This window comes from Podarcis raffonei, chromosome 17 (genome assembly GCF_027172205.1).
Source record: "Podarcis raffonei isolate rPodRaf1 chromosome 17, rPodRaf1.pri, whole genome shotgun sequence".
Classification (NCBI taxonomy): domain Eukaryota; kingdom Metazoa; phylum Chordata; class Lepidosauria; order Squamata; family Lacertidae; genus Podarcis; species Podarcis raffonei.
In genome coordinates this window covers 2,763,781-2,785,800 of record NC_070618.1, presented here as the reverse complement: position 1 = coordinate 2,785,800, position 22,020 = coordinate 2,763,781, and the positions used below count along the sequence as shown (strand labels likewise).

At 45.8% G+C, this 22,020-nt stretch overlaps 1 protein-coding gene across 1 annotated transcript; it reads right to left on the bottom strand.

Annotated features, from left to right (window-relative positions):
- Window positions 1-2,034: 2,034 nt before the first annotated feature.
- On the bottom strand, window positions 2,035-21,810 carry HAO2 (hydroxyacid oxidase 2). The gene is made up of 8 exons (XM_053370291.1): window positions 21,706-21,810; window positions 20,854-20,996; window positions 16,141-16,292; window positions 13,987-14,270; window positions 9,774-9,989; window positions 7,609-7,767; window positions 3,710-3,779; window positions 2,035-2,176 (listed from the first exon to the last, which is right to left on the bottom strand). The coding sequence occupies exons 2-8, from the start codon at window positions 20,982-20,984 to the stop codon at window positions 2,121-2,123; spliced, it is 1,068 nt and encodes a 355-aa protein (XP_053226266.1). The 5' UTR covers window positions 20,985-20,996; window positions 21,706-21,810; the 3' UTR covers window positions 2,035-2,120.
- Between the last annotated feature and the right edge of the window lie 210 nt (window positions 21,811-22,020).

Sequence of the window (22,020 nt, the reverse complement as noted above, 5' to 3'; positions counted from 1 at the left end):
TCAGAGCGACCTCCCCAGGGCACAAGCCTGGGCACTGTGTGTGGAGGCCCTGGGCTGCCCAGATGACATGACCACCCCTCTCAGCCTCACTGATGTGGTCCAAAGGAAAGCAGAGCAATGGTTTGACATCAGCCTGGCTGCAGAAATTGCTGGAAGGAGGTGTACAAGGCGCCATCTAACCATCTTAGGGACTCCACTCTGAATTTGTGTAGGGTTTATTCCATAGTCTTATCTTCTCCCAAAGATATCCCGCAAGGCAGTGGAGGTATAGGACCAGCGTGTTCCTTCTCCTAGGTGGGCTACTGTGCTGGTCCCGGGGGCAGTTACCGTGCGGTGTGGTCTAAGTCCAGGGTAAGGAGGCTGTCCGTCAGGGGTGAAGCGAGGTCCAAAACAAAGAGTTGGGCATGGTCAGGAACTCAGGAGAGCAGGTCAGGGTGCCGGCAGGAACAGGTTACCAGCGATGTTGCTCCCGCAACCTGGGACTGGGCTGACTTGCCTTTATCTCCTCTGGGGCCTAGGGCGGTCCTGGCCCACAGGTGACTCGCCTCTCCTGGCCTTAAGGCGAGCACTCCTCCTGCGAGAACTTAGTTCCCTCCGCCTCTCTGCCCTGAGCCTCTGCAGCTCAGGAGAGGCTGGAGGGTTACTGGACCCAGAGGCAGCCTCACCTTCCCCTGACAGGGCTGGGAGAGGAGCACCTGCAGGCAATGGGTCCTCCATCACCTCCAGAGCCAGAGTGGATTCATCTGGTGTCTGCTCCTGAGGATCCGGCACAGGTGCGGGCCCTTCAGATTCAAGCCCCTGCCCTGGCTCAGCCGGCCCTGGAGGCGGGGTCTCCTGTGCAGGCTGGGATTCCTCTGGTTCAGCCTCTGAATCGGATTCCCAGGCCATCCCAGCTACCTTCCCAGGTGGATGAGCCCCATATGCCCCTCACTTCCCTCTACAGTACGTGCAGACCTGACATGAACCACACAATTACTTTTAACAAGGTCAGCGCACCCTGTACTCCTTTGGTTCAGCCTATACACAAATTGCTGGGGAAAGCAGGGCTTGCTTCCAACTGCCTTAGCAAAGTCCCAGGGTGGATCTACACTCGTGGTTTATAACGTTAAAAAAGTGTTATTGAAATGTGACCCCAGAGGGGTTTAAACAATCAATATAGATCCGCCCCAAGATCAATTAGCTGGCTTATTTCTCTGGCAGCCCCACCCCCCCAAAAATAAACCTTTGTGAAACCTAGGAACTAAGAGAACAAAGCACTCTGCATTTCACAGCTGAAGAAAACTTGTTTACTTTCTTTTCTGAAGTTTTTTTTAATTGGATTTTGCAATATACGCACAAATGAGAACAGCAACACCATTGCAGGTCTTTCATTCCAAAATATAGACCTCAAAATAAAACCCTTAAAATAAGTATAATAAGAAAATGAAAACCATACCAAAGAGAATAAATTTAATCCACTATGCCAGGTAAAAATCAGGCACCTGGTAAGAACAGAGTAAGTACTATACAAATCAGGCTAAATTGGAAGTAAATTGGCTAGCTAATATATTCTGATTGTTCAAAGGTAAGTGTGGAAAGGAAAGTGTGCCTACAAATGAAAATAATTGTAAAATTAACCTATTACCTTAGGGGAAACGGCTTGCAAAATGCATACACTGGTCAGAACTTCAAACAAAAATGTGTTTATTAGGAGGAATTGACATTAAATGCTGTTGAATTGTCGTGGATGATTTTATTTATTTATTTTTTAAATGCAGATTGCTGCAGAAATGTGCAAAACTGAATTTAAGATTGGAAAAATGAGAAGCAGAGAGGAGAGAAATTGCCAGATCCTTCCATCCCTTGTCACGTGACCAAACAGCCCCATCGCTGCATCAACTGCATTGGCCCCTTCTTCCCCTCTGGGCCCAATAGATGGTGCTGGTTGTCACTTTGGGGACCAGGGTATTTGAAGGACTGCCGCCTCCTGTACTTCCCACAAACATATAGGGGGCTGTAACGTTGCCAGAGATTGATTGGGGGAGGGGGGGCAGCTGATTTGTTCTTTCCAGTTGCTCTGAGCCTGCTTGTCCAGGGCTGCAGTCACTTCCTGGAACTGATGAACAGGGCAGGAAGGTTCTTCACAACTTGGAATATCGAACAACGTGGCGGCCAATTTCTGAGACATTTCTACAGCCTGCAGGAAATTAAAAGAGGCAAACTATTTAAAAAATGTGCTGTCGGCAAATAGAGCCACAGAGACCCCTACTCCAAAGCCTACCGATCTAGGAAACCTCCAACTTCAGAACCTCTGGGAGCAAAGGTTTGGCCAACATGGACGCATGTATGTGCTGGAGCAACCAGCTCAGAGTTCCTTACAAGCTGAAGTTCACATACAGAGAAAGAGATAACCAAGGCATGGTGACCCTATTTCCTCTCAAGGTGGGAAGTGATGACATAGGCCAGTGGTTTTCAACCAGGGTGCCATGGCACTGTGGGCTGCCTTGAATGATGGTCAGGGGTGCCACAGGCAAAGCTGTGTCATTGAAATTCTACTCAATATTGATCCAGAGTAGATTCCAATCTATAGTTAGCAGAGTTAAAACTTAAACACGGTGCAGGATTCCCCCCAAAATAGACCAGAGCAATTACCGTATTTTTTGCTCTACGAGACTCACTTTTTCCCTCCTAAAAAGTAAGGGGAAATGTGTGTGCACCTTATGGAGCGAATGCAGGCTGTGCAGCTATCCCAGAAGCCAGAACAGCAAGAGGGATTGCTGCTTTCACTGTGCAGCGATCCCTCTTGCTGTTCTGGCTTCTGAGATTCAGAATATTTTTTTTCTTGTTTTCCTCCTCCAAAAACTAGGTGCGTCTTGTAGTCTGTGTGTCTTATAGAGCGGAAAATACGGTAATATTTCATCCAGCAGAGCTTGACTGCTACTGAAGGCAAATGAGCATAATGGTCACAAATCCAATACATTCAGGATTGGCACTGTCCATAAGAAATCCAGTTGCAGCAGACTTAACCTAAACTTACAATAACTTATAATAAGTCTAAACCTTGACACTACATACAGAACACCACACCAGACGGAAAAGAGATAAAAGAGAAAGTGAAACCCAGACTCCATCTGGCCTCACTATTATAATCAGCATGACCTTGATGGAAAGGGATAACAGAACCAGTTTAAGCCAGCTGTACTCAGCTTCTCGGAAGGAATAACCCAAATATCATGAACGGGAAAGATCTCTACACATCAGATCAATACTTTCTGCACTAAGAAATGCAAACTGACAAACTGGCCTCTGTCCCTCTTTACTTCCTCTGATGCCCTCTTGCATCTCTGCCTCCCAAAGGCTTGCACAGCTGTTTGTTGCAGCAGCCCTGGCTTCAAGCTCCCCAGGTGAATGGTGCCTCTGGGGGCTGGCCAGGGGGTGCTGGATTGCCAGGAGCTGAGGCGGCCTCGGAGTAAGCAAGCAAGCGGGCGAGGGAGCCCCAGCCAGCCAGTCCGCCAGCCCTTGCTGTTGGGAATGGACAGACAAGTCCCACCCCTGTGGGGCAGTGTGAGGAGGCACCTCTCTTTGGGGCAGAGGGGGCAGCTCAGAGACCAGGGGCAGCAGCAGTGGCTGCCCAAAGGACTCCCAAGAAGAGGGGAGATGAGAGGAGGCTGAGGGAACACTCCGCAAGGGAGGGTGTTTGAAAAAGGCGGAGAGAAGGGGGAGGATTTACCAGCAAGAGCCATCGACAAACGAAATTCCTCTTTCAAAATCTCCAGAACTTTCCGAAGTCCTTCTTCGCCCTGTTCCAAGAAACAGTGATATTGTAAATTATGGACTGAATATGGACAACAGCTTTTGAGAGCTGAAAAGGATCTCAGAATTGTTTTCCAACTAGGTTGTACGTATACTATACTTTTGTCTCACTGTTGTCTCTGTTCAAACGGGTTTTGCCGGCATTTGAAACGCTATGAAAGCCCATACAGAAACTGTTTGAACAAAATGTTAGCAGGATGGCTGTAGAGTGGAAGCCAGACTTCCACTTTCTCTTTTATGCCACCTTCAGTACTCTGAAACAAACCGTTGCATGGCTCCAGATATCTAGGCTACAGACATATCAATTATGTTGACTGATATGACAAAATAGAGGGAACAAAATTCTACAAAGTAGTGAGCCTTGTATGTACATATCCATACAGCGGTACCTCGGGTTAAGAACTTAATTCATTCTGAAGGTCCGTTCTTAACCCGAAATGGTTCTTAACCTGAGGTACCACTTTAGCTAATGGGGTTTCTCACTGCTGCCGCTGCACGATTTCTGTTCTCATCCTGAAGCAAAGTTCTTAACCCAAGGTACTATTTCTGGGTTAGCAGAGTCTGTACCCTGAAGCGTCTGTAACCTGAAGCGTATGTAACCTGAAGCGTATGTAACCTGAATTACCACTGTATTGCTAAAGGCCAAAACAGACATAATCAGGAGATCTGTAAGAGCCACAATACCAGTATAATACCTCTTCCCTAACTTGTGTACAAACCACATTTTATTCTAGAATGGAGACCGAGTACGTACTTCTTTTTTCTACATAGTTCACACACAGTCTAGAGCTATTGCATATTTTAGCTTGAGAAGAACTTCTTGAGAAACTAGTTTTGTTCTGAAAATAAAAGATCATTGCTGTTTGATTCTGCATTGCCCACCAGTGTGTCCATTTGAAGACAAATTAAAACTGATGTGGGTTATCCCAGCAATGGTGGCTCTCTCCATACCTGCCCAACGGCATTGTGGGTGGGTGCGAACCCAGATCCCAACCACCGCTTCATTCTTCGCTCTCCTGGGTCATGTGCAGGGAGGAAAAGGCATGCAGAATCTAATCAGGGGGTTGGTTTTCAAATGTGTGTTAAGCGCAGACCCTCCAAGTGTCCCTATTTCCCAGGGACAGTCCTGGATTTACAGAAGCCGTCTCAGTTTCTGATTTGATCCCGGAATGTCCTCCTTTTCCTTAGGACGTCCCTATTTCTATCAGAGAAATGTTGGAGGGTATGGAGTTATATAACCCCCAAGCCAAGGAGATAAGTAACTGTACAACCTTTAGAAAACATCTGAAGACAGCCCCATATAGGTTAGTTTTTTAATGTTTAATTTTTTCTTAATTATGTTTTTATGTGTGTTGGAAGCTGCCTGGAGTGGTTGGGGCAACCCAGTCAGACCGGTGGGGTATAAATAACAAAAAGATGACGATGATGGAACAGGACGTCCCTATTTTCATCGGGAAAATGTTACAGGATACGCAATGACCACACCTGGCCTTGTGGATCGCAGGATCTATGCTCGATCTAGACTGGAAGCAGAATGTTGAGGAGGAATCCTAATGATTCTGGACTGAGAAAAGCCTTTGCACTACAAATGCGTTGGTGTGTATGCAGCCTTACCAGCAGAAATTCAAGCCAGCGTGGCAAAAGAAGGGAGGACAGTGAATTTCTAGTTTGCGGATAGTAGGGAGGTCCTGGGTAAAGACAAAATTCTGCCTATGGGCCACATATGCAAAAGATCAAATGCTCTTCTGTACAGTGTGCAGGACTCAACTAACTGGTCCTGCTAGCGCAAGCTCATGCAAGGACTTCCATAAGCACAATGGGGCCTCCTCTTCTCCCCCTGCACCCCCGAATTGCCAGGAGGGGGGTTCATGAGAACCTCCAGGGCAGCATGCGGGGGGAGAGGCGGTTGTTCCACCAGGCAAGAAGATGTGCTGGCGCCGACCGAATGTTCATAACAGGGCGACCTTGAATTCCTCCCACTGGTTCTTATCCTCCACTGAAGGAACTATTCACGTTATCTTGGCTTTGAGAACAGCTTGTATGTCTGTCTCGCCCTCTTGCAGCTGGCTTTCCATTACATTTTTTCCACAATTCCTGGAGATCAAGGAATCAGTGCAGCAAAACAATATTGCCACTTATTTTGCTGAGGAAGAAAGCTAACTGCTCTGTTAAAAAAATAAAGCAAAGAGAAGAGCTATGGCGCAAAAGAGACCAGGGCTGCAATCTAGCAGGCCATTTTGCATCCATACAAAAGGAATGAGAACCTGCTTTAAGCCTCAGTTATTGTCTGCTGCCTCGTGCTTCGTCTTTACTGATAGCTAACATGCGGGTGGCGCTCGGGACGCGGGTGGCGCTGTGGGTAAAAGCCTCAGCGCCTAGGGCTTGCCGATCGAAAGGTCGGCGGTTCGAATCCCCGCAGCGGGGTGCGCTCCCGCTGCTCGGTCCCAGCGCCTGCCAACCTAGCAGTTCGAAAGCACCCCCAGGTGCAAGTAGATAAATAGGGACCGCTTACTGGCGGGAAGGTAAACGGTGTTTCCATGTGCTGCGCTGGCTCACCAGATGCAGCTTTGTCACGCTGGCCACGTGACCCGGAAGTGTCTCCGGACAGCGCTGGCCCCTGGCCTCTTGAGTGAGATGGGCGCACAACCCCAGAGTCTGTCAAGACTGGCCCGTACGGGCAGGGGTACCTTTACCTTTACCTTAACATGCTGCTGCCCCTTTAAAGAAAAACAAAATGGAACCATGGGGAGGGGAGCAGCAGACTCCAGGGCAGTTGATGGGGGGGGGCTCTGTCAAACAGCTTGGGGGGTTCTAGATCAATCATAGCTTGATTTGTTTGCATCTCCCTGGATAACCCATGTTCCGGGTGTCTATTACCGTCTGGAATGAATAAATGCAGTAGCTCTTGGGGGGGGGAATAGCCTATGAGCCTAGTAAAATGATTAGCTATGATTATGCTTTTATATATTTATCTATATCCCCATCTTTTTTCCTAACAGGGATTCAAGGCAGCTTACAGATAAGATAAGAACAGCTGAAAACATAGAGGAAAATAATTCCACCACTACTGATGGTGATGGCTGTCCCCTCTGGTCCGTAGACTGGAGTGTAACCTGTACACGGAGCGGGGCCTTCATTTTGCAACACAAGCACCCTACGTTGTTTTGCAGGTTGGTTTGGAAGCTGCTATTTTGCAAACATATCTCCCTCGTAGATGGTAGCCCCAGCCTTTTGGGGTTTTATTGTGACATGTGGCTTCAGAGTAACAATCAGAATTATGAAACGGATTGAGAAAGTGGTGTTATAGCACACGTACCTGGACTGAAGCTTATTGGATAAATCAAGATTGTACTGGCAGAACAATGCACCACACTGGAGCCCAAAACATGCATGCAATATAAAATCAAAGGTAAGATGTGATGGACCATGTGCAAATGTGAAGGGCAATGCAGAAAACCCTGTTTCGGTCACTTGTTTGAAAGGGACTGCTGTTCATTTGCAATTTCTTGAGAGCCAGTGTGGTGTAGTGGTTAAGAGCGATGGACTCGTAATCTGGTGAACTGGGTTCGCTTCCCCGCTCCTCCACATGCAGCTGCTGGGTGATCTTGGGCCAGTCACACTTCTCTGAAGTCTCTCAGCCCCACTCACCTCACAGAGTGTTTGTTGTGGGGGAGGAAGGGAAAGGAGAATGTGAGCCGCTTTGAGACTCCTTAGGGTAGTGATAAAGCGGGATATCAAATCCAAACTCTTCTTCTTCTGCTATATCTTATAAGCCCTAAACGGTTGCTCAGGCATACAAACTGTATATTTATTCACCTTATAGGCCAGACCCCATATAGCAGGCCTTCCGATGAAGACGCATCTTGCTCCGAGCGCCAGCGCTTTCAATACATCACTTCCTGTTCGTATCCCGCCATCCAAATAAACGTCAATTTTGTTTTCAACTGTGGCTACAATTTCAACTAGAGCATCAATCTGCAAAGAAGCAAACACGAAACACATAGATGGGAACTGAGGCATAAATGTTCAAGAACCAAGACTTGCCCTCTGTTATTTCACAAATATCCTTGGAACATGGATCTCTCTTGGAACTCCTATCTGCCACCATCACACCAATGCACTGCTAAACATTAACGAAGGCTCTACACCTAGTGTCTGCTTATTTATTTTATTGATAGTCTGTCCAGCCAAGCTATTTAAAAGCCAAGAGTATTCTGTTTGGGGGCAGAATTCTGTGATGAATGCATAGTGTTTCTGGGGGTGGTCTTGATCTAGAGGATGGGAATTTCAAAAGTCTTTATAAGCCCTTGCACAGCATTTTTGGGGGTCCTCTTCCTCTCCTGCGTGTGAGGGGAGTACCCTGTTGCAACAGATCAATAAAGATCAAGCTTACTAGCTGCTTTGCTTCTCAATATTCTCTGGTTGGCCTCTGTTATTTTCTCCTACCAATAGGGAACCTATGTAAGGACTCTATATGGGCTCTTGGATACCCCATAAGGGAAAAGGGCATATTTTTATTTACAACAGGGGCAGGCACTCTTTGGTGAGAGAAGCCCAACAGAGATTTAAAATCGCAAAATATGAAGCAAAGCAAACTATGGAAATACAGGCCGTCAGATCTTTAAAATGTGCCCTTCCAAGTTCCTTTCAAAGTCCCTCTCTTCTCCTAGCATAGAAAAAGACCGTATGTTTGGTAAGTTCAAAAACTTTTTACTTACAAACTCTCCAAAGGTCAGGTTCATGTACATCAGCTAGAAAAGCTGCACAGGCAGCAAACTGTGGTTTAGTCACAAAGTGGTAAAAGTTCCTAAATAATTGGTGTAAATCCTCAAGAGAGGCTTGTTAGAGCTACACGGGCTGAACTTGGCGCAACCAGCTCAGACCTTCTCACACACCAAGCTTCTCAGGTACTTCTGAGGTACAATAGGCTTGATTACCCTAATCCCAAGATAAGGGTATGTGACCTGGCTAAGCCTGGCAGGACAGTTTACTCTATGGCATGAACCCCTTCATGCATTCATTAGGCTTAAGCATGTTGGTTATATGAGGGTGATTATCCCACATATGCAACATTCTTCTGTGCACGCTGTGGGCCTTGAACCTGCTCCAATAAAGGAGCTGGTTTTCCACCTTCATACTGCACAGACACAAATGATTCTGTTCAACTTGTTCCCCTGCCCTGATTTTCTCCTCCTAACTGTTTCTGCATTCATTTATCTTTTAAATCTCTGAAAGTCACTAAATGTGCACTCTTGATGGATTCTCTTGAAAACACAGAACCAAATAAACATAAGTCTTATAAGTCTCTGAAAGTCTTCATAGACTATGTAAGTCTCTGAAAGAAGCAATGGGTCAGATTCTTATCTGATGAAAACAAGCCGTTAAAGCTTTGTTTTATGACGTCCAACGCTGCTGAAGTGGTCCACAAACAGACGTAGTGAACAGTGTTTCCGGACATCCCCACTGTTTCGCAGAATTCTTCTTCAGCACAGCAGAAGGATACCGCAAATGAATGATTGAAATGATGTTCGCTACGTCTGTTTCATCAGATAAGAATCTGACCCATTGCTTCTTTCAGAGACTTGCATAGTCTACAAAGACTTTCAGAGACTTACAAGACTTGTGTTTATTTGGTTCTATGTTTTCAAGGGAATCCATCAAGAGTGTACATTTAGTGACTTTCAGAGATTTATAAGATTTCTGTTTATTTGGTTTCTCATATTGTTCCATGTTCCGTATAGACTATATAAAGAGTTTATATTGATATTGCATTGTTGTACTTGGTCATTGTGTTGCCTTGGATATCACTGTTAATTGTTTGCAACACAGGGGTTTAATTGTTTGGTTATTCATTTATCTTTTGAATGATTCAATTGATATCCTGCTCCTTTGCATCGGTGCACACAACCAAGTAAACCACAGCTGTGGACATGAACAGTTTTGCACATGTTAAGTGTGATAGATAATGACCTGCCCCTTACACTTGCAGGTGCCCCATCCAGCTGTCTTCCTCCGTGGTTGGACACAATAATCCCTTGGACTCCATGGCTCATGGCCAGCTCTGCATCTTCCTTTGTCAGAATTCCCTTGATGATGAGCGGTAGGCGTGTCACTCTCCGTAGCCAGGAGATATCATTCCAAGTGACAGAGGGGTCGATGCTGCCAGCAGGCACCCCATATTCTGAACAGTCTTTACTCTGAAGGAGAGGAGCAAAAGGGAGCGTCACTGTTGCTCACACTGTTGGTGCAACTCTTAAACAGATCCCTCTCCTGCTAGGCTTTGCCATAAACATTTTGAGGTTTTGTTACAATCAAGCACTATGTAAAGGCTGTGAAACAAATATACAGTGGTACCTCAGGTTACAGACACTTTGGGTTATGCGTTTTCAGGTTGCGGACTGCGTGAAACCCAGAAGTACCAGAAAGGGCTACTTCCGGGTTTTGCCGCTTGCGCATGCGCAGAAGCGCTAAATTGTGTCACGCGTGTGCGCAGACGCGGAGCTGCAGGTTACGAACGCTGCGGGTTGCGGATGTGCCTCCATCATGGATTACATCTGCAACCCAAGGTTCCACTGTATACCATATTGGCCTGAATATAAGCCATACTTCCCCCCAAATTCTGACCATGAAAAGTTAAAGTTTGGGTTATATTTGTGACCTTACGGTATACAGCCAGGAATGCAGCAAAGCGGTGCCCACACGGCGTGCAGTTCCCCACCCTCTCCTCCAAGGCTGAGAAGGGAGAGAGAGAGGAAGGGGAAAGGCCGATGGCAACACAGCGCCCCCCCCCCAGTATGAAGCCAGGAGCAGCGAGGAAGGGAGTGGTTTATATTTGGGTATTTTTTCTTCCCCCCCTCCAGTTTTAAAGCTGCGGCTTATATTCAGGTGTGACATATTTGCGCCAATATGGTATTGATATATTGAACAAATATGGAGCCTTTTGCTGTATGGCCTCTTATTACCCCTCTGGCAGTGAGGTCAGGCTTGGCTATACAGTCATACCTTGGAAGTCGAATGGAATCTGTTCCGGAAGTCCTTTCGACTTCCAAAATGTTCGGAAACCAAAGTGTGGCTTCTGATTGGCTGCAGGAAGCTCCTACAGCCAATTGGAGGCCACTCTGGACATTTGGGTTCCAGAGAACGTTCGCAAACCAGAACACTCACTTCTGGGTTTGCGGCGTTTGGGAGCCAAAATGTTTGACTCCCAAGGCGTTCGGCTTCCAAAGTACGACTGTATTCTATATTCTTTCCTTTGGCTGAATTTCTCGTTGTACATCTGTTTTGCATGCAGAAGGCGCCAGGTTCAGTCCCTCGTATCTCCTGGTAGGGCCCCATCTGAAGCCCCAAAGAGCAGCTGCCAGTCAGTTTGGACAGTACTGAGTGAGATGAACTGACTTGATATATGGCAGCTTCCATTGTTGCCTTCATCCTGGGGTGGAGATGGGACGGACGGGGGGGGGGGCGAAGGAGAGCAGAGATTGGGGTGGGCGGATGGGATGGTGCAGGGGATGGGCAGGGTCCTGCTTTGCCCTCCCGAAATGTGGGAGGGTATGTAACATACCCTTATAAGGGTATGAATCCCTAGTGGGAATTAAGATTGCCGGAAGAAATATCAGCAACCTCAGATATGCAGATGACACCACCTTGATGGCACAAAGTGAGGAGGAATTAAAGAACCTTTCAATGAGGGTGAAAGAGGAGAGCACAAAATATGGTCTGAAGCTCAGCATCAAAAAAACGAAGATCATGGCTACTGGTCCCATCACCTCCTGGCAAATAGAAGGGGAAGAAATGGAGGCAGTGAGAGATTTTACTTTCTTGGGCTCCATGATCACTGCAGATGGTGACAGCAGCCACAAAATTAACAGACGCCTGCTTCTTGGGAGAAAAGCAATGACAAACCTAGACAGCATCTCAAAAAGTAGAGACATCACCTTGCCAACAAAGGTCCGTATAGTAAAAGCTATGGTTTTTTCAGTTGTGATGTATGGAAGTGAGAGCTGGACCATAAAGAAGGCTGATCGCCGAAGAATTGATGCTTTTGAAATATGGTGCTGGAGGAGACTCTTGAGAGTCCCATGGATTGCAAGAAGATCAAACCTCTCCATTCTGAAGGAAATCAGCCCTGAGTGCTCACTGGAAGGACAGATCCTGAAGCTGAGGCTCCAAGACTTTGGCCACCTCATGAGAAGAGAAGACTCCCTGGAAAAGACCCTGATGCTGGGAAAGATGGAGGGCACAAGGAGAAGGGGACGACAGAGGACGAGATGGTTGGACAGTGTTCTCGAAGCTACCAGCATGAGTTTGACCAAACTGCAGGAGACAGTGGAAGACAGAAGTGCCTGGAGTGCTCTGGTCCATGTGGTCACGAAGAGTCGGACACGACTAAATGACTAAACAACAACAACGAGGATGGGATTGGTTATGTGTCCTCCCATTCTCCATCCTTTGAAATTTCTTACTCCCTCTCTGGTCTGAAAGGCATTTGTTTTATTCTGAACTTCTGTGGTGTTCAAAGTTCTTCTTCTGTCATCACCATCCCTTCGTATGGTGCTTTTATAAGGAACCTGCTCTGTTTGCTTTACAGGAGCAGGAGAGACTGCTATCCAAGACAGGCAGGAAGCTAAGAGCCCCTGAAAGCTGTTGACTGAGAAGGCCTCAGAGACGCGAGCATCCATCCCAGCGGGAGTGACAGAAATTTGAGCTAGGAGGGAAGCAACGATCCCCTTCCCTCCAGGTTAAAAAATATTTGATTGTTTTCCTTTCCCTTGTCTGTCCTCCAGTGGACGCCAGCAAGAGTGCAGCAACTCCAAGGCCTCACAGAGCCAAGAAAGCTTCTGTTTGTTTTGGGCTGCATAACCCTTGCCTTGAGCAGATGAGACCAACAGGGTGTCCAATGGTCCAAAAGGCAATTTCTGCATGTGGTGCAGAGGGAAGTGAGGGGCAGATGGGGCTAGTCAACTTTAGAAAGGTAGCCCATCTCGGAGAAGGAAAACTCTGATGCTCAACCTCTGCTGCCTTGCAGGATTTCTTCGGGAGAAGAAACGGCTCAGGAGCAAGCCCTACACATATCTGGAGTGGAGTCCCTAAGACGGTTGGATGGTGCCTTGTATGCTTCCTTACTGCAACTCCTGCAGCCCAGCTGGTGCCAAAAATATTGCTCTGCTTTCCTTTGGACCAAATCAGTGAGACCGAGAGGGCAGGTCTTGTCATCTGGGCAGCCCAGGACTTCCATACAGTGGTACCTCAGGTTACAGACGCTTCAGGTTACATACCGTTTTGTGCCATCCCAAACACACTTCGCTGCCTTGTCCCAATGTCCAGCCTGGCACTGCCCACACCTTGCTGGCTGTCTCTCCACAATGGTGTGGATGTCCCAAGTTACTCTGCCCATTCCCTAGAAAGCTTTTGTAGGGGATTCCGCTAAGGCTTTACAGACCTTGAAAGCAGGGGAATTTTGGGAAATGATATACAATGAACTGAAGAAAATGTTCAAAATGACATTTGTTAAAAAACCAGAAGCATTTCTGTTAGGGATTGTAGGACAAGACCTGCCAAGGAAAATAAAGAATTTATTTATGTATGCGACAACAGCGGCAAGGGTCTTGATAGCGCAAGGATGGAAGAATGAGGAAATCCCGACAAAAGAACAGTGGCAAGAAAAACTGATGGACTATGCAGAACTGGCTAAATTGACATATAAACTGCGAGATAAGGACAACTGTGACTTTAAACAAAAATGGGAACTTTTCACAAATTACTTAAAAGGACAACAAAATGAATTTGACTCCTTGGCAGGTTTTAATGAAATCATTTTTTAATGAAATGATTTTAGAATGTTGTATTATTTTATTGTTGTTAGCCGCCCTGAGCCCGGCCTTGGCTGGGGAGGGCGGGATATAAATAAATTATTATTATTATTATGAATAAGCGTACACAAATTATTATTATTATTATTATTATTATTATTATTATTATTATTATTATTTTGAATAAACATACACAAATTTATTGATTGATAACATGGCAGACAGAAGATGTAAGGATTTGTATAATTTTGTAACATGCAGAGAATAATATGTGTTGAGAATTCAGAAAGAGGAACTAAGGGAAGTCTTTGGGGGAGGGGGGGAGGGTTTGATGTTGTTGAATTGCTAATAATTTTTTAAAAAACAAACAAACAAACAAACAAACCTCGAAGGCGCCTTCAAAGTTCTTCAGCTTGACAGCAGACAAGAACCGGAAGTCGTTGCGGATGTCGTCGCGCCTCTTCCCCGTGTAGGGCACGTCAGCTGTGAGCACCAGGGCCCGGAAACCAGCTGCCTCTGCCCTCCGCACCAGTTGCTCCGAGATGGTTCTGTCCCGGTGGATGTAGAGCTGGAACCACCGGAGAGCAGCAGGCGCAGCAGCAGCAATCTCATCCACGGAGCAAGAGGCATAGGAGCTGGCAATGTAGCATGTATTCATTGCTTCTGCCGCTTTGGAAAAATATGGGGATGGGGGAAGGAAAATCTGAGCCTAGTATGCTGGGTTCTGCCTGGACGCTGAGGTCCAGCGCGGAGGGCCTTCTGGCGGTTCCCTCATTGCGAGAAGCAAAGCTAAAGGGAACCAGGCAGAGGGCCTTCTCGGTAGTGGCGCCCGCCCTGTGGAACGCCCTCCCATCAGATGTCAAAGCAATAAACAACTACCTGACATTCAGAAGACATTCAGGGAAGTTTTTAATGTGTGACATTTTAGTGTATTTTTGGTCTCTGTGGAAGCCACCCAGAGTGGCTGGGGAAACCCAGCCAGATGGGTGGGGTACAAATAATAAATTATTATTATTATTATTATTATTATTATTATTATTATTATTATCATCATCATCATTACTGGGTTTGGCTGCTTTGGCTCATAGAATTATTGAACTGTTGAGTTGGAAGGGACCACACAGTTTTTCTAATCCAGCCCCCTGCTATGTGGGAATCTCAGCTAAAGCAGCCATGATTAGTGGGTCAGTTCACTAATTCCTGTTATTTGTTTATTTTATTTCCTTACAGAGCACGAATGGTGGAATGGTGCCATTGACAGCGAAAAGAGGGAATTTCAAAAAAGGGTTATTTATGTATGCCACTACTGTGGCCTGTGTTTTGTTAGCCCCCAAATGGAAAACGAGCGAGATCCCAACTAAAGAAGAATGGCAACTTAAGTTGACAGAATATGCACAACTCGCATATTAATATATAGAACAAGAAGGACATATGTTTAAAGAAGATTGGAAAACGTTTATTGAATATATAAGGGAAATAATTGTGTCCAGCTGAAAACGCTGGCAGCATTAAGGTAAATTCAACAGCGTAAACAAGTTTTGATGGATGCAATAATGGACTACTGAATGGTATAGTTTTTGTAAAATATGCAGGGATTTATGAGATGTAAAATGAACCACGGAAGTCATTGATATCTTAAGGATGTAAAATGAGTATTTTAAACTACCAGACTTTTAGAAGACTTCTGAAGGCAGCCCTGTTTAGGGAAGCTTTTAATGTTTGATGTATCACAGTATTTTAATATTCTTTTGGAAGCCGCCCAGAGTGGCTGGGAAACCCAGCCAGATGGGCGGGGTATAAATAATAAATTATTATTATTATTATTATTATTATTATTATTATTATTATTAACTGTAAAACAGAAAATTTAATAAAAATTATATATTAAAAGAGAGAGAGAGAAGGGGGAATTAAATGTTCTCAGACATGCGGAAGTATTAGCAGCCAAGTCTCTGCTAAACTGCACTCATTCTGTCTTCTCCATCTTTTGTAATATGGCGCCGTGTGCAAGGCTAAAATTTGGCTCCCCCAAATTGATCTTCTCTGTTATGGATCTTCTCAATTTTGTGCCCCCTTGGCTTGGTGCCCTTTGCAGTGGAACCGCCCCGCCCTAAATCTGGCGCTGTGGGTGCAATCTTTGTATTGCTGAAGAGAGCTACAGTCTTCCCTACAAGACTGAGCTGTACACATTGCTGACCGATTTCCCTGTTGTGCTCTGACGAGGTCCTCTCCGGACCTCTCCAAAGTGAAATTTCAGGCTTGCCTTTTTGCAGAGTGTTTTAAAAGCCTTAATACGACCTGATAAACTTGAAAGGCACTTGATTCTAAGGCAAGGCAGCTAGCTTGAGGGGAAGGGGAAACCAGGGTTGGATTCAGAGGCAAGTCCGTGTGTGGCACAGCTGCCGCTTGGATAAGGACCGTGCTGTGTGGATGACATGGAAAAACATGCGCGCACGGGATGATGCGCTAAATCCACTTTCAGCTGCCCTGTGTGCCCAACCACTGTTTCTCAGCAAGAAAGAAGGAGACCCCGGCATACCTCTCGCTGTGCTCAGCTCTCCATCTGGCCAAGCCAACCTATGGAAGCCGGTGGGAGCAATTCCCACAGGGAAGCTGATTTCAGTGCCAAGGATGGTGGTCCTTGTATCCATTGCAGACATGTCGCGCAGAACGCGTGGGCGAAAGCAAATCCTGCAGGAAGAATTAGATGTGGGATGTAATGCACTGGGAGCAGTCAAGTACAACATTCCTCGTTTTGCTAGAGTGGACATGCAAGGGAATGTTTGGTTCAGCCAGTCGAAACTTCCTGTTCCTCCTGGCGTGGAGCATCCGTCCTTGCATGTGACTAGTGGGTGGGTGTGACCTTTCCAGACTTGGTAAAAGGCCAAGGCATGCTGCCACTCTCTCTCTTTTCCACCTTCCTTTCATCCTGTCAACTTTCTGGAATGAACTGCTGGCTGCCAGCCAAGCAGTCCCCCAGGTCATCTCCCTTTGGGGTAAACCTGTTTGTACAGGTTTGTAACTTTAAGCCTAAAGGCTGCCTTTGGGGATCACACTGTGCTCTGCCTGATTGTGAGTAAACTTTCTTTTTATTGCTTATGAATAAAACTGCAGTGTCTTTATTATTTTAGGAGGGATTGAAGGTGTCTTACCAGGAAAATATTAGAACACATTTCAGTCTGGACAAGCCAGATTGAATTGCGTATTGTCTTAAGAAACTCACACGAGTTTGCAACTAGTTTTCTGCCGTGTAAAGGGGAATGGACTCTGCTGAGTAAAGGAACTTGCTAGCGCAAGTTAGGAAGGCTATTAATCAACAATATATCCTCTCCTGCCACTCTGAACATTCCCACTCTAGAAAGAGCTGAAACAGCAGAGCTGGCAGGTGTTACTTCTGCTGGCGGAAGCCCTGTCAATCTAATCTAATTCAGCCGTTCATCCTGACAACTAAACAACTCAGGTATCCCTTTTGATGGAGAATATCCTATATTGCCCTTCCCCTGTTGAAAAGCTGCTCTTGGCTTTTCTTCTTTTGAAAAACTTGCAGCAGAGTTTCCTTTTTAATTGAGTATCTTTATTATTTACAATAATTTACATGGGTCTGATACAAATAAAATAACAAATAAAAGACCTAATGCTGACTCACGCTCATTTGTACACTGACACTTTTAACTCTCTACACTCTGACCCTTGTTAATCATATGCCCTTAATATAGTCTCCTGTTGCTGGGCAGACTTTTCCTGTTGCCTAGCAACCTGTTCAAGACCAATTACCAAGTTTCTGGAATATTCCAACATCCCCCAAGTGAATATAAAACATATATAATAAGCTGGCTTATAATCAGTGCGTGAACCGCTTTATTCTAAGGACACAGCGCTCAAATATTTCTAGTATTGCCTTATGTTAAGTTCTGTTAATTTGTTAATGTAACTTTGTTTTTTTCCTGTTTTGCATTCAATTATAAAATCCTCATTATAATTATTATTAAGAGTAATATAAATTAGATAACTTTGTGGAGATCTTGTGGAGAACAAGTATAATAAATAACAAAAACAGGGGGAAATGTATTATTCAGGATACGTTCATAAAGATTTCCACATTAGCAAAAGTACAAAACGCATGGTTGATTAAATAATGGACATTTTATTTTATTTTTCTATTGAAAAACCAGCAACAAACCATCCTTACGTGTTCTGCTCCACTTGGAAAATGGTGTGATAAGTATCAGTGTGGCAATTAGCATTAGAAAAAATAAGAAAAATTAGCATTAACCATTAATGTTTATTACCCCACAATGTGTGTGTGTGTGTGTGTGTGTGTGTGTGTGTGTGTGTGTGTTTAGGGAGAATTTGTGGAGACTCTGACTGAGGAGTCTGACTACTTGCACATTGCAATCTTGATAGCAATTGTGGGGGGGGGGGATCTGTAACAATTAAATACTACAGAGATTGCTAATTATATTGTTACTGTCACATGGAATTAGGTGCTTTGCTGAATGGTGAAAAAGCTATACTGGAGTCAGGGGTGAATCTAATCTGTTATGTATTGACGTTCTCACCCTGGGCCAGCAGGGGGATACTGTAGATAGTTTTCACTCAGGTCCACGTCAGTTAATTTAGGCAGGAAACCCTGGGTTGTTGTTGCTACAATGTTGACCGCCGGCTGCCTATAAAAGCAGGCCGGCTGAGCTGGTTGCTGTTCAGTTCAGTTCCAGCTTACTATAAAGAACCACTTGGAGAAATCTCTGTGTCGACTGCTATGTCCAACTGCAACTTAATATAATCCTTGCGATCAAACTAGAGTTATTGAGAGTTCAACCTTTTTGGAACTTCTCTCATGAGGACACAAAGGGCACAAGCAGCTGGTTTCATTGGACTGTGAAAAGGCCCTTTTCAATGTAAACACAATGATATTTCAGGGGTGGGGGAGCAGCGGCAGAGCAAGCTGATCAGGTGCCTGGGGCGGTGTGCGTGCCTTGCGCCCAGGGGCGGTGCCAGCTGCCTGTGAGGGCGGGGCCCCAGCCAACCACAGGACGGGCTGGGGCAGGACACTCCGTAGTGTAGCAGGAACCCCCCCAATCATTCAGTTTGTACAAACTTCACACACACTCACACCCACACACTACATACGCTATGCTTCTGTTATAAATTCATAGAAAATCAACCATACATCGGATCTGCACTGTTCCACTTTTATTTTACTCCATGAAGGAAGGACTACAAAATGGGGAAGGTTTGATACAGGCCAGCCCAGCACATCCACAGGAGCCCTGCCCAGTTGCTATGCCAACCCTGATGGTCCTAGACAGAAGACAATCAAGATCACAAAGAACTTGCATATGGGAGTGGATTCAGCATGGACTGGAACAAAGGACAATGATCAGATCTTCGCTCAGGGGGCAGGAAACTGCGACTACCTTTTGTCTTCTGAAAATGACTCATGGGGAGGGGGAGAAGGGAACCAGCCAGGTGACAGGACACTCAGGTTACCACCACAACTCCTCCCTCAACCCCTCCTTTCTGTGATGTATGTATAATGTTTCTGGTGGTGGTCTTGATCTACAGGGTGGGAATTTCAAAAGTTTTTATAAGACCTTGCACACCATTTTTCTGTGTCTTTCCTCTCTCCTGCAAGTGAGGGGAACACCCTGTTGCAACAGTTCAATAAAAGCCAAGCCTACAGGCTGCTGCTTTGCTCCAAGTTATCCTGGTTGGTGTATTTATTTTTGTCCAAGGGAGCCCTTGGATTTTTCCGGTAACAGTAGGTCTTCGGAGGCGTCTGCCTGCCTCCTCCCACTCAGCTGGGGGGGGGGAGGGCAGACCGTTTGGGGCAGCGCAGAGTCTGTGGGCACCTAAGTCACTGAATCACTTCCAGGAGAGACGCGTGCCTCGGGCACACTGCAGGTGAGTGCCTCCCGACATTTTGTCACCTCGCTCCATGGTGACACCTGGGGCAGCCCGCCCCCCCACCCCTCCCTTCCTCCGCCCCTGGGGGGGGAGGCTATTCCTGCATCTGTCCCCAGAAAGCACCAGGCACTTGGAGAAAGCGCTTGTGTGGGTGTTCAGAGGCTTGAAATGCTTGCTATTGTGTGTCCCCCCCCCCTGCCCACTGGGTAGACGGTATGAGATTTCTTGAGTGTCTCACATTTTGTTGCAGTAGAAATGGGATCTGGCTGCAAGGCGTGGAACAACTCTGACACATCTGCAAGTTCAGATCCAGCCACACTACTGCAATAGCTGCACTGGGCCACACAAGTGTGTGAGAACTAGAATGTAGTACTGAAAACAAAACTTTGTGGCATACAGAGGCATCAGTTCCTCCCAATTTTGCTGCAAACAATTCACTTTCCCAGATCAGACTTCTGTTTCGATAGATACTAGATCAGCCATTTGTGACTGAGTTTAACGAAGTCAGTCGGTGGAAAGAAATGCACGTGAATGCTTGCACCCAGTGCCGGATTTACGTATAAGCTAAACAAGCTATAGCTTAGGGCCCCACTCTCTTGGGTCCCCCCAAAAAAATGAAAGGGAAAAAAAACCTGGATGTACATTTCCAAAATATAAGATAAAAAAGAAATAAAATAAAACCTACATACAGCAACAGTGTTTTGTGTTGCGTAGACTCCTATGATGTAAGTAAGGGCCCTGCCTGCTAGCCTGCTCCCTAAAATATCACTGGTTTGCTCATTTCCATGCATATAGCATATATTCAACTCAAAAAACAGTGACAATTTGTTGTTGACAAAGGACACCTGGACATATAAAGGGCCCCGTTACCTTCAGTAGCTTAGGGCCTCATCAAACCTAAATCCGGACCTGCTTGCACCGCCAATGTCTGGCGTAAGATTTCAACCCAGCCCAATCTGGCCAGTCCACAATGCCTCACGTGAGCGACCATCTTAATATGAGTGCTAAGGTCGGCGGTTCGAATCCCCGCGACGGGGTGAGCTCCTGTTACTCGGTCCCAGCTCCTGCCAACCTAGCAGTTCAAAAGCACATCAAAGTGCAAGTAGATAAATAGGTACCGCTCCGGCAGGAAGGTAAATGGCGTTTCCGTGCGCTGCTCTGGTTCGTCAGAAGCGGCTTAGTCATGCTGGCCACATGACCCGGAAGCTGTACGCCAGCTCCCTCGGCCAATAAAGCGAGATGAGCACCGCAACCCCAGAGTCGGTCACGACTGGACCTAATGGTCAGGGGTCCCTTTACCTTTACCTTTAACCTTCCACTCGCCAAAGGTGAGCCTTTATCATACCTTTTGAATGCCTTGAGGTTTTCTTCCAGGGTACTACATTCATCAGCGCCAGCGGCAAAAAACTCCCAGGCATCTTTGGGGAGATGCTGCTTAGCATATGCCTCAAAGTCCGACAAACAGACCAGGGCCATCTTAAATCAAAGCTGCAGTGGAGAGAAGATAATTATGACAAGTACAGGCTATAAATGAGAGTCCTGAAGTTGGCTTGATGGGGAAATGTTCTTACAGACATGCACAGTCACACAGTCCCCGCCCCTCTTCTCAGCTGATCTGTGCAGATTAGCTGGAAGAGACAGGATTCTATGTGCTTTCTGCCCAGAGGTGCTGTCCGGTTGCGGGGGGGGGCAGGCAGTGTGCCTTCAGAGAACATTATTTATATCAGGGCAATGAATGGAATAACAATAACAATAATAATATCATCTATTCCAGCAAAATATAAAAACATAACAAAACATCAAACATTGAAAACTTCTCTATGAAGAGTTGCCTTCATAAGTCTCCTAAAAGTCATATAATATACCGTAATTAGAACAGAGTCCGCTTAGAATACCAAAATTAAAACCCACCTGAACCAAATGGTCTTTATCTAATAAAACACTGAAATAATTTAAATTACAGCCTTGGAACAAATCACATATGGTGGCAAAGGAAGGGAGTAATTTGCATGTGTGAGTGAGTCACATTGCACATCAATTCACACCCGAAATGTAGAGGTGTGTCCTTCCACTGCAAATCTAATAATTATTGGGAGAAAGCAAGTGCTGAATCCAGCCACAGATTTTTAAATAACAACCTTTATCCACCGCCCACCGCCCACTGCCCACAAACAACCTCAGGTAAAAAATTACTTGCCTTTAGTGTGAGCAACACCAGCAAGCTAGACCATTGCTTCAGTGCAGATTTTCAACTGAATGTCGTGCTATCCCTTTGTGAACACAGCCAGTCCTTGATTTGTGTTTGGCTGAGGGGACATTTCAAATTGAATACATCACCGCAAAAGATTAAAGCTTAACTTTCTAGTAAACTTTGGACTGTTTGTGCTGGTCTGAATGTGCTCTTGTAACGAAACAGTTCTGCTACGCCACACACTAGGTGCGCATTCCATAGTTCTGGAATCCTTCTCAGATGGTAAATTGTCAAAATAATTCAGGCTGTAACAAAATTATT